General features: G+C 35.7%; 1 protein-coding gene across 1 annotated transcript in view; it reads left to right on the top strand.

The window, feature by feature from the left end:
- Positions 1-13,581, top strand: part of LOC116178287 — a 61,228-nt gene that overhangs the window by 21,913 nt on the left and 25,734 nt on the right. Inside the window, exons 5-6 of the mRNA XM_031497745.1 lie at positions 5,070-5,216; positions 8,864-9,143. Coding sequence (XP_031353605.1) covers positions 5,070-5,216; positions 8,864-9,143 — 427 coding nt within the window. The remainder of the gene's footprint in view (positions 1-5,069; positions 5,217-8,863; positions 9,144-13,581) is intronic.

The raw sequence follows: 13,581 nt of genomic DNA, 5'->3' as shown, positions 1-13,581 counted from the left end.
TCGCAAATTACGTGTAGTTTTACAAAAAGCGTCTTTTACTCGGGAAATATTCACTTCAAGGGGTGGTTTTTCTTTATAGCGCATCAAATATTTTTATTTATTTGTTTGATTATACTAAAATGCTCTGCCAACAACCCTATATATGTGCTCAAAAAAATCTACCCCTATCCGTTCGCAAATTACGTGTACTTTTACAAAAAGCGTCTTTTACTCGGGAAATATTCACTTCAAGGGGTGGTTTTTCTTTATAGCGCATCAAATATTTTTATTTATTTGTTTGATCATACTAAAATGCTCTGCCAACAACGCTATACATGTGCTCAAAAAAATCTACCCTTATTGGTTCGCAAATTACGTGTACTTTTACAAAAAGCGTCTTTTACTCGGGAAATTTTCACTTCAAGGAGTGGTTTTTCTTTATAGCGCATGAAATATGTTTATTTATTTGTTTGATTATACTAAAATGCTCTGCCAACAACCATATATATTTGCTCAAAAAAATCTACCCCTATTCGATCGCAAATTACGTGTACTTTTACAAAAAGCGTCTTTTACTCGGGAAATATTCAATTCAAGGGGTGGTTTTTCTTAATAGCGCATGAAATATTTTTATTTTTTTGATTAATTATACTAAAATGGTCCGTCAACAACCATATATATGTGCTCAAAAAAATCTACCCTTATTGGTTCGCAAATTACGTGTAGTTTTACAAAAAGCGTCTTTTACTCGGGAAATATTCACTTCAAGGGGTGATTTTTCTTAATAGCGAACGAAATATTTTTATTTATTTGTTTGATTATACTAAAATGCTCTGTCAACAACCCTATATATATGTGCTCAAAAAATCTACCCCTATCCGTTCGCAAATTACGTGTACTTTTACAAAAAGCGTCTTTTACTCGGGAAATATTCACTTCAAGGGGTGGTTTTTCTTAATAGCGCATGAAATATTTTTATTTATTTGATTAATTATAATAAAATGGTCCGTCAACAAAAATCTACCCCTATTGGTTCGCAAATTACGTGTACTTTTACAAAAAGCGTCTTTTACTCGGGAAATATTCAATTCAAGGGGTGGTTTTTCTTTATAGCGCATCAAATATTTTTATTTATTTGATTAATTATACTAAATTGGTCCGTCAACAACCATATATATGTGCTCAAAAAAATCTACCCTTATTGGTTCGCAAATTACGTGTAGTTTTACAAAAAGCGTCTTTTACTCGGGAAATATTCACTTCAAGGGGTGGTTTTTCTTTATAGCGCATCAAATATTTTTATTTATTTGTTTGATTATACTAAAATGCTCTGCCAACAACCCTATATATGTGCTCAAAAAAATCTACCCCTATCCGTTCGCAAATTACGTGTACTTTTACAAAAAGCGTCTTTTACTCGGGAAATATTCACTTCAAGGGGTGGTTTTTCTTAATAGCGCATGAAATATCTTTATTTATTTGTTTGATTATACTAAAAAAAAATCTACCCCTATCCGTTCGGAAATTATATGTACCTAGTTTGCTAGAACGGCTCTTACTTGGCACGCATCTACTTCACGGGGTGGTTTTCTTAATAGCGCATGAAATATTTTTATTTACTTGAATGATTATAGTAAATAGGTCCACTAACAACGCTATATAGGTGCTCAAAAAATCTACCCCTATCCCTTCGCAACTTCGCAACAACGTGTATTCTTATAAAACGTTTCCTTTCCTTGGAAATCATTCAGTGTAATTGTAAGGGGTAGTATTTTTACAGCGCATCATATATATTTAATTTCTTGGATTGATTATGTTAAAAGGGTCCATCAACAACCCTATATATGTGCTCAAAGAAATATACCCACCCCCATCCGTTTGCGAATTACGTATATTTTTATACAAAGCTTCTGTTACTCGGCACTTCAAGGGGTGGTTTTTCTTAATAGTGCCTGACATTTTTTATGTATGGAGTCCACCAACAACCCTGTATAGGTGCTTAAAAAATCTACCCCTCTCCGTTCGCAAATTACGTGTATTTTTATAAAAAGCTTTCTTTGCTCGGCACTCATTCACTTCAGGGGTGGTTTTTCTTAATTACTCATCAAATATTTTAATGTATTTGATTGATTATAAAATTCAAAAAATTTCTTGAGTTTGTACTTATCTTTTAACTTTCTAATCGCATGCATGAATGCACGAAGGGATAGAAGATGCTTCATGTAGGTATTCATCCGCGAAAACAACTTTTCATATTTTTTATAATAGGCTTTTACTGGATGTGGGTTTTCCACCTACAAATTTTTCTTTTGCTTTTGCAACAAGTCATTGAATAGACAGTGTATTATCTTTTTCTGTTAAAGTCATTTCATTTAGAATGTATTCGAGTATAACGTCAATATGCTTTCATTTTATTTCCCTTATTTTTCAATTATTTTGCAAATATAATAAAAAATACCATAATAAACGCATTTATAATTGGTCTTTAAAGAACTTTCAAGACTTGATTAATGATTATACACTTGTGTCTTAATAAACTATTCTAAGAGAACTTCAATTGTAGGAGGAAAAGATTTCTGTAGCAAGAACTCGTCATTTGATGGACGTATGGCGTAAGACAAATTATAGACCGCTGTAAAGAATAATGCGTTTGCATAAATTCAATGTTGCGCACTTTTGATGCTAAATTTAAACACGAAAGGTAAACATTCAAAAACAAAAACACCCGGTTACAGCATAAACAAGGGAAAACACACATTTTTGTGAGAATCTTGCATATTGATTTAAGAATTATAATAAAATCAATCCTCGACCTTGTGTTATGAATTTACTTACGTTGTTATTTACAGTTTGGAATCTACCCTTATTCTGTTTACGTATTTCTACGAGCGAGGCAAGTCGACATTTCCAGAATGTCAACGTAGCTGGAGGAAAAGAAATCAATTATTAATTTTCAATTATTTCTTATGAACCTTTTTTTCTTGAAACATATTAGGTGCATGTATAAGACGAAAAGGGACAACAACACCATTATGTTTGAACTTTATATTCGTTTTTATTATACTGCAGTTGCGCACTGTAGTTATCTTTTAAGAACCATTGCTGGAGAGTAATCGAGAGAAAAGTGAAATTTTGGAACAGATGGGAAGATTTGCTATTCGAAAAAAATCTTCATAGGATTATTTTACAAACCCTTATGGAAGTGTTCTTAGAAACTTAGAGAGGAAAATTTAGTGGTTATTTAGTAGAACGTATTGAAATTTGGAAGACAAGAAGGGGAACGAAAACATTTTTTGCTTTAAGATTTTTTTTAATTTTTCAAAGAAGCAACATCAAAGTCAAACTGTTTACGAGGCATTCCTATCAGTCCCCTTAGAAATATTCATTAGAAACTTCCTTGAAAGATCTTATTTAAGACGTTTTTAAAGAACCTTTTTGAAAATATTTTTAGAATGATTTGTTCAAGTAATCGAAATTTACCATTGAAATCCTTTTAAATAATCTTAAGTTACTGTAACACAAGTTAGAATTTTTTTTCGTCTACTGTGCAACCCTGTGTGGGAACGGGAAGAGAATATTTCCACTGCAGAAGCTCACTGCATGCGGTAAAAGTCCGCTAATCAAAGGCGCCCCTCCGCTTCCTGCACCTTCTGTGTGTGCCATCCACTTTGACGTTTTTATGAAACCGCCAAAATTAAAAAAATACGGCCACGTTTTTGATACATGTAAAGGTATAACAGAAAGTTCGTCCCCTATGCTCCGTAAGAATGATCTTTAGAACCCGTAACAATGTAGTGTTTTGAGTCTTATCTGGTTACACACTCGCTTCCTATCTGAAAGCGCTTCATTTTATTGCATTTCGACTATGTGTTTACTATTTGTAAATTCGAAACCAAATCTTTCTAATCCTAAACCCACGACCTGTTACAACCCGCTTGCGTTTTGTTGCCAAAGGATTTTCTTTCACTCACAAACGCCCTGAGAAAAAACGTATATTTAAAACGGAATACTCAATAAATACAAATTTAAGGGTTATACAGTCGGAGGCCAAATCTTTGTGCTGAGAATTTGAGACCTATCAAAATTAAATATGGAAAATCACGTGCCAACTGGTTTATTACTCCATTAGTGTTTTATCTCAAAAGTAACGAAAATGTCTTTTCAAAGACTGCAATTTTATTAAATTGTCTAATATTTCAACGCGGTTACGGTAACGTCGTCAAAAGATTTATTTGTATTGAGGCTTGGTAATCTCTTTTCCCTCGTGTGACAAACAAGGGAGGCGATCGATAAGAAATTACTCGAACCGTAAAAGGTAGCATATTTTTCTTTGGATATAAGGCGGCACTATCTACTCGGTAATCCATTTATGTAGCTAAGCTCCGGGACGCGTGGGTGATGTTTCGGAAGCGTTTGAAAGGGAATGACGTATGAAACTGATGGACGATTTCGCGCAAATTTGATGCTTTTCATGTCCAAATTGACTCTGGGATGTGCTTTCTGACCGTCGGCCATTTTTATGGGAATTTTTCAAAAGAAAAAAAATTTGCTTTTGTCCGTCTGTCCGTCTGTTCCTCGTCTAACTCGAGAACGAAAAGAGATAGCGATGTCAAACCTTCGCCGATCGATTTCCACGAGTACAAGGATCAGTGCTATTGAATATGAGCCGGATCAAAAGTCTGGTTTCCGAATATTGAAAATTGTATGCGATCTTTCGTATCTTGTTATAAGGTGGTTCACATTTTAGGCGAATAATTTTGAATTTTTTGATTTTAGGTCATCTTGCACCCCAATGCCAATTGTCATTGTAACTAACTTGCGAGTGAACTAATATCTAAGGTCAAACTGTATTTTAGTTCGAATTTCATTGTGAATAAGAGAGAAAACGGTAAAAGCGGAAAGTCCCACGCGACTTTGTTATTGCTTACCTTCTCCCGCACCGGAAATTGGCACAATAGCGTTATTCCCATTACTGTTACCGTAACGTCTTTATTTTCACTCGCTTCCGGAATTTGCGGATGCCTTCCCCCAAACTTGCCGAAGTACGGGAAGCGAACGTTAAAAACCAATCCAAAAATTGATTGTGGAAGAGCTTTCGGCTTTAAAGCACCCCTCCATTTATTTTGAAACGAAATTAATTTACGTTTTAATTTCAGTGAAACGCGCCCGTAGTGATACGGAAGAAAATCCACATCTGCCGGCCATCTATTATAAAAATCCGTCGGCCATCAAACGAGGTAAGTCACAGAATCGAAATTACTCAGTCGTCTCTTTTCCGGCGTCTCGGGCGTCGGAAGAAATGTTACCATAACAACGGCCGATTAGTGACGACTGAAATGAAATACTTGGGGTAATTTACTATTCAATTTTCCGACATTTACGAGATGTATTTTCGACGAGTTATAGCGAGAATTCAATTTAATCTCTCATTTATACAAGGGCTTCGGTATCAAATGAAATCGGGGGTTGTTTTTTTTTAATGAGCTTAACAGGGATTTGCTATGAGCTAATCGAGCATTAAATTGCGTGATATTTTCTGTTTCACTTCGCGATCTATGTACTTAACCGCATTAAAATCACTTTAGATTGAAAGCGACTTTCGACCATCAAAGGTCATAAAAAAGTCATTGAAAATGAAATCGTATTACACCACTTGAGGGCAGCTCGCTTCATCATATTTTCTTCTTAAATTAAAATGACTTTCCTTAATTCAATGATGATCACTCTTAAGGTTCAATTTTTATAGTTTGGATTTTCGCCCATAAACTTTATACACTTTGTTGTTCTATGCCCTCCTTCTCATTTCCACATAGTCTACATTTTCTTTCTTCTTCTTGTATCCATTTCTGTTTTCTCATTTCCGCATCTGAATCTCGTTTTAATATTTATTCTTCCTTCCCACAAATATTTTGGTAACCACTCCCGTATTAGATCATTATAAGTGCTACTTCTTCTTCATCATTTGTTGTTGTATTTGTGCATCCAGATCCCATTTTCCATCTTTTCTCCTACTTCTCTCCTCTATTCGACCTCTCCATTTTTCTCATCTGTTCTACCTCTGCTGCCATGCTCACTGCGTTGTCCCCACATGCCATGGACCATATATTTCTTCTTCCCACTACTACTCCCTTATTTGAATCCCAATTGTGTGTCCCCCAACCATCCTCATCTCTTCCCTTTCTCTTTCTAGTCTTTCATTATCATTGCATAGATTCTATACGCCGTAGTCATTATAGTAATTCCCCCGCAATTTGTTCCCTCTTTTGAAGATCGGCACGATTACCCCTTCGCTCCATTCTTGGGGCAAACCACCTTCTTTTCATACCTTGTTTATTACATTTCTCATTCTTTCCTTGGTGAAAATCCAAACCTCATTACCTATCCCGTGTCTCCCCGCCGCTTTCCCCTTCTTCAGTATTTTTAATTGCTCCTCTCTTGTTATCTCATCTCCTTCAACCTCCTCTCTTCCTACCACTTCCATAGAATTCTCTTTCGCCTGTTTTCCTTGTTGTAACTTGACAAAATGTTGTTTTCATTCCTCTAATTGTTATTTTCTTCGTTTATCACCTTCCAAAAAATCCCTTTTCTTTTTATTTCCCTGATTTACAATTCTTATTCTTTCTGTTTCTCCATCTTTTTTCATTGTACTTTTTTCCCTCACCTCTTTGTCCTCTATTTCCCCCCTTCTTTTTCTCTCCATCAATTCTCTATCTTGTGTACACTCTACCACTGGTCATTACTTGTTTCTCCTCTCCAGTTATTTGTTTCCACGCTATTGCTTTTTTAATACTTTTCATTATACTATTCAACTCCTCTGTATTCCCTCCTATTTCTTTACTTCTGTACAGCTCCACCGTGTAACGGGATTTCCCTATACAGGAATTTTTTAAATTGATAAAAATGCGCAATCTATGTTTAGGTGTGCATGTAACCTTGAACCTACGAATGCCTGCATTTTAGCATTGGAAGGAATTGTTATATTTGTATCATTTACTCTCACCCAAATTGGGATATTATTTAACCGTGAGGAGACTAAAACGGAATTAGCAATATAACGTAATAATCGCGGTTCGAATTGCAATTTCATTTCGCATGTAAATAGAATAGGATCATAAATACTGCTTTACGAATGTATATTCAGAATGAGGTAAAGTAAAATGAGTCACTGTAATAAAATAACCGCAAGGAGAGCATTTTGAGAATGAGGTACTAGACAACAAAAGACAGCGTGTTTTGTGAGCGGTCCGTGCACTTCCATTTCCACATCGAATCGACGAAAAGCAACGCCTAGTTTTTAGCCGGTCCGTTGTGCGGCCAACCACATCCAAATTGTGGGGGCGGATACAGACTATTTCATATCGAGGTATCCACGAAAAGACATCTAGAATTTCTAGTGAATATAAACAATAGCTCATCCCGTATATTAGAATAGTCTCATCGTACTACCTACTTGCGAGTTGCATTCAGATATTTAGGTAACGCAGTACGCTTTATTTTCATTGTACAGGGTGACCCAATAAGACGGCCATATGTCGGGAACCGTTCGTCGTATGACTTAGGGGTAAAAAAAATTGTTAAAATCGGTCAAACGGTTAAGAAGTTAAACCAGGTTATTGAAAAAACAATTGAACGCCCCACACCATCTTTGTTTTTGAAATAACTGATAGATAAAACTGGTTCTCTTTAAAAATGTGAAAAAAAATCTTTTAGTTTACTATGCGAAATTAAAAAAAAATGCAATTTTAAAATTTAAGATGCCAGTTACGCCCGCTGTTGGTCATTTTTAGAACTTGAAAATATTTTCCATCGATTCTTCATGACCGTATTACCCAATAATTTTTTTACCCCAAAGTCAGTTCCCGAGATATGACCGAGGAACAGACTTATTAGGTCACCCGGTATATACATAGTGATTGAGAATAATCTAAGTAATTTTCTTTTAGCACCTGAAGGTGATTCATGCGACATTGCTTTAGTTTCATATACGATTATAAATTTCCTACCAATGCGAAGTATGATTTTTGCGAATGAATGTGGTTTACAGGATCGTTCCGCCTCAACCCAGAACCATAAAGATTATTGAGTTATTGTTTATTCTTTACCCCTTATCGTAGAGGCCAGAAGAGGATTATTAACCGACGAGCAGCCGAGGCATATTAATATTTACACAAGAACCGCTCCCAATTTTATCAACCCGAAGACGTGGGAGACAAGGAAAATTTGTAACATCCGTTACATCGTTAACCTGATAATTCTCCCTCTTTGTTGGACTCTGTATATCTTGATGGAATTTTTCCCGTCTCTACCCATTTTCCCTGGCATTAAAATCTCTCCCTTCCTCCAATATCAGTCCCTCCTTCTCCCTTTCATTTACAATATTTTCTATTTTATTTTTTAGGTCCGTCATTTCTTCTCTGTTGTATCACTCTCATGTTCTTTTCCTCGACAATTGTTCCAAAGGTTTCGGAATGTTCATTTTTATCGGAAAAATCGACCTTCGCCATTTATCGCCGATGACTAAATCTTTCAGGGCGCCTCGATGTCTATCGGGATTACTGGAAATAAATAATATAAATAATTAGGTTTCCTGACTTGGAACAATCAATTGTTTAGGTTTACAGGTATTAATTTCTGGGAGGAATTGTGTCAGATTATACTTAAGCGAAGAGAGATTGTCTGCGTAATCCAAAATAAAAGCTTTCACACAGTATGTTTACTTACATTTATATTTTAATTAAAATTTAACAATATCAACGCTTCAAATTTCAAACGTTAAACGATAAACATCGACTGTGTAAGCCCTCGTCAATTTACAAACTTAATTGAGAGGCGATTAAGGTAAAACGTACGAGATTATCCGTGTGCATGTATTGTTTCTTTTCAGGGACCAGCCAGCCGTTCGACAACTGGGAAGACCTGAATAAGGAGACGTTCATCAATCTGGCGCCGTCGTTGTACTCGAACGACGGCAAGATCGACGACAAATCCATAGTGGATTACGAGAAGGCTTATCAGTACGGTACGAATAAGGAGAAGCTGGACGAGGCCTTGGAGAACGCCGTTCTGAAATCGGAACTGTACGGCAGTCCCGGATCGGCGAATCAGTACAGATACTTCGAGGGGGGCAACGATGAAAAACGCAAAAAACGAGCCGCTTTTAAGAGGTAAGTGTTGAGGCTTAATGGCGCTTTTGAAAGTGCGGTTACGCGCAATTGAATCTCGCTCGATTTGGCACGAAAAAGGAAAGCGATTACCTAAAGTGCTACAACTTTTAATGAACCAATTATTTTGTCAGAGCATTGTGTTATATAAAGTTTCTTCTGAAGTGATGGGAATTTGAGGTGAAAAATTCCTCCTTAATTTTGCTTAATCTGCGCTCCAATAACTTTTAGTTAGCAACCCTAAGAAATCCATGTTTGATTGGGGTGCATTAATATAAACAATTTTCCATCTCATCATTTCTCCCTTGAACATTGCTTCTCTGAGGAGGTTCCCCATGTTGGAGTGTTCCCTTTTTGTTCGTAGGTGAAATTTGGGTTTAGGGTGAATTTACATGCATCCGTTATCTGCCGATACGTTAAATTTAAAGGTGAAGATAAAGAAAACTGTCGGAAATTTTAGAAATATGTAAAAACAATTTTGGAAATGTTTCAGAATTCGAGAAATTTTTCGTAAATGGAAATCAGTTGGAAAATTTTGACATGGTTTTCAAAACGCGAAGGCATTTTGGAAATTAAAAATTGTAACCAGAACCATTTAAAGTAGACTAAAATTGCTACAATTTGGGACCAGAACCAATACGGAAATTTTAAGGTTTTAACCCCAAGATCGAGAAAAATACCCATTTAACGGAAAAAGTCAACTTTATTTTTAACGGTTGCAGAACAGAACCGAACAGAAGTGTAATAGAAACATCCTTCGAGCGAATTTGGTCTTTTTACTAATAAAATTTGTGCATAACTAACGGGCAATGACAGAAAAACGTGTCTCGGTCAAGGCTTTACACGACGCAAATATCTTTTGCGAATTCTGATGTACGATTTATGGACATGCCGTGAATGAGTGTAATTAGTTTTTTAATTACACCAAAAAAACCAAAAGCTCGCCCTTTAATTATCTGCTTAATATGGTTACCTCACTTTTACTTTGCTACATAAACAAAATTACATCACGTTTTAGGACAACTGTAAAAAAGTGGCACTGTTTTCAGCATGAAGGGTTATTGGTTTTGTGAACTCGAATAATGTTTTAAACTGCCCTTTGTGGCAGAAGGGCACGCGTGTACAAAACATGTAAATGTGCATGATCTAAAAGTGAAATGAATTTTCCTCTTCTAAACGACAAATAGAAAAGATAAGTATAAATTGTACACACAATTTTTTTATTCACTTGATTGATTATAATAAAATGGTCCGCCAAGAACCCTATATATGTGCTCAAAAAAATCTACCCCTATCCGTTCGCAAATTACGTATACTTTTACAAAAAGCGTCTTTTACTCGGGAAACATGCAGTTAAAAGGGTGGTTTTTCGGAATAGCGCATGAAATATTTTTATTTATTTATTTATTAGTATGATTAAACTACAATGATCTGCCAACAACCCTATGTAGGTGCTCAAAAAAATCTACCCCTATCCGTTCGCAAATTACGTGTATTTTTATAAAAAACGTCTTTTACTCGGCACTCATCCACTTCAAGGGGTGGTTTTTCTTAATAGCGCATCAAATATTTTTATGTATTTGATTGATTATACTAAAATGGTCAGCCAACAACCCTATGTAGGTGCTCAAGAAAATCTACCCCTATCCGTTCGCAAATTACGTGTATTTTTATAAAAAACGTCTTTTATTCGCCATTCATCCACTTCAAGGGGTGGTTTTTCTTAATAGCGCATCAAATATTTTTATGTATTTCATTGATTATACTAAAATGGTCAGCCAACAACCCTCTGTAGGTGCTCAAGAAAATCTACCCCTATACGTTCGCAAATTACGTGTATTTTTACAAAAAGCGTCTTTTACTCGCCACTCATCCACTTCAAGGGGTGGTTTTTCTTAATAGTGCATCAAATATTTTTATGTATTTGATTGATTATACTAAAATGGTCCGCCAACAACCCTATGTAGGTGCTCAAGAAAATCTACCCCTATCCGTTCGCAAATTACATGTATTTTCACAAAAAGGGTCTTTTAATCGGGAAACATCCACTTCAAGGGGTGTTTTTTCTTAATAGTGCATCAAATGTTTATATTTATTTGTTTAATTATACTGAAATGGTGAGCCAACAACCCTATGTAGATGCTCAAGAAAATCTACCCCTATCCGTTCGCAAATTACGTGTACTTTTACAAAAAGCGTCTTTTACTCGGGGAACATCCACTTCAAGGGGTGGTTTTTCTTAATAGCGCATCAAATATTTTTATGTATTTGATTAATTATACTAAAATGGTCAGCCAACAACCCTATGTAGGTGCTCAAGAAAATCTACCCCTATCCGTTCGCAAATTACATGTATTTTCACAAAAAGGGTCTTTTAATCGGGAAACATCCACTTCAAGGGGTGTTTTTTCTTAATAGTGCATCAAATGTTTATATTTATTTGTTTAATTATACTGAAATGGTGAGCCAACAACCCTATGTAGATGCTCAAGAAAATCTACCCCTATCCGTTCGCAAATTACGTGTACTTTTACAAAAAGCGTCTTTTACTCGGGGAACATCCACTTCAAGGGGTGGTTTTTCTTAATAGCGCATCAAATATTTTTATGTATTTGATTAATTATACTAAAATGGTCAGCCAACAACCCTATGTAGGTGCTCAAGAAAATCTACCCCTATCCGTTCGCAAATTACATGTATTTTCACAAAAAGGGTCTTTTAATCGGGAAACATCCACTTCAAGGGGTGTTTTTTCTTAATAGTGCATCAAATGTTTATATTTATTTGTTTAATTATACTGAAATGGTGAGCCAACAACCCTATGTAGATGCTCAAGAAAATCTACCCCTATCCGTTCGCAAATTACGTGTACTTTTACAAAAAGCGTCTTTTACTCGGGGAACATCCACTTCAAGGGGTGGTTTTTCTTAATAGCGCATCAAATATTTTTATGTATTTGATTAATTATACTAAAATGGTCAGCCAACAACCCTATGTAGGTGCTCAAGAAAATCTACCCCTATCCGTTCGCAAATTACGTGTACTTTTACAAAAAGCGTCTTTTGCTCGGGAGACATCCACCTCTAGGGGTGGTTTTTCTTAATAGCGCGTCAAATATTTGTATGTATTTGATTGATTACACTAAAATGGTCCGCCAACAACCCTGTGTAGGTGCTCAAGAAAATATACCCCTATCCGTTCGCAAATTACGTGTATTTTTATAAAAAAACGTCTTTTACTCGGCACTCATTCACTTCAAGGGGTGGTTTTTCTTAATAAGGCATCAAATATTTTCATTTATTTGGTTGATTATACTAAAATGGTCAGCCAACATCCCTATGTAGGTGCACAAGAAAATCTACCCCTATCCGTTCGCAAATTACGTGTATTTTTATAAAAAACGTCTTACTCGGCACTCATCCACTTCAAGGGGTGGTTTTTATTATTAGCGCGTCAAATATTTGTATGTATTTGATTGATTATACTAAAATGCTCTGCCAACAACCCTATATCGATGCTCAAAAAATTTTACCCCAAGCCGTTCGCAAATTACGTTTACTTTAACATAAATCGTCTTTTACTCGGGAAACATCCACTTCAAGGGGTGGTTTTTCTTAATAGCTCATCAAATATTTATATTTATTTGTTTGATTATAATAAAATGGTCATCCAACAACCCTCCGTAGGTGCTCAAAAAAATCTAGCCCTATCCGTTCGCAAATTACGTGTATTTTTATAAAAAAACGTCTTTTACTCGGCACTCATCCACTGTCAGGGGTGGCTTTTCTGAATAGCGCATGAAATATTTTTATTTATATGATTGATTATACTAAAATGATCAGCTAACAACCCTGTCTAGGTGCTCAAGAAAATCTACCCCTATCCGTTCGCAAATTACATGTATTTTCACAAAAAGGGTCTTTTAATCGGGAAACATCCACTTCAAGGGGTGGTTTTTCTTAATAGCGCATCAAATATTTTTATGTATTTGATTGATTATACTAAAATGGTCCGCCAACAACCCTATGTAGGTGCTCAAGAAAATCTACCCCTATCCGTTCGCAAATTACATGTATTTTCACAAAAAGGGTCTTTTAATCGGGAAACATCCACTTCAAGGGGTGGTTTTTCTTAATAGCGCATCAAATATTTTTATGTATTTGATTGATTATACTAAAATGGTCCGCCAACAACCCTATGTAGGTGCTTAAGAAAATCTACCCCTATCCGTTCGCAAATTACGTGTATTTTTACATAAAGCGTCTTTTACTCGGCACTCATCCACTTCAAGGGGTGGATTTTCTTAATAGCGCATCAAATATTTTTATGTATTTGATTGATTATACTAAAATGGTCAGCCAACAACCCTATGTAGGTGCTCAAGAAAATCTACCCCTATCCGTTCGCAAATTACATGTATTTTCACAAAAAGGGTCTTTTA

This window comes from Photinus pyralis, unplaced genomic scaffold (assembly GCF_008802855.1).
Source record: "Photinus pyralis isolate 1611_PpyrPB1 unplaced genomic scaffold, Ppyr1.3 Ppyr1.4_LG8, whole genome shotgun sequence".
Lineage (NCBI taxonomy): Eukaryota > Metazoa > Arthropoda > Insecta > Coleoptera > Lampyridae > Photinus > Photinus pyralis.
Note: the sequence above shows the minus strand (reverse complement) of the source record. Positions and strands in the feature narration are given on the sequence as shown.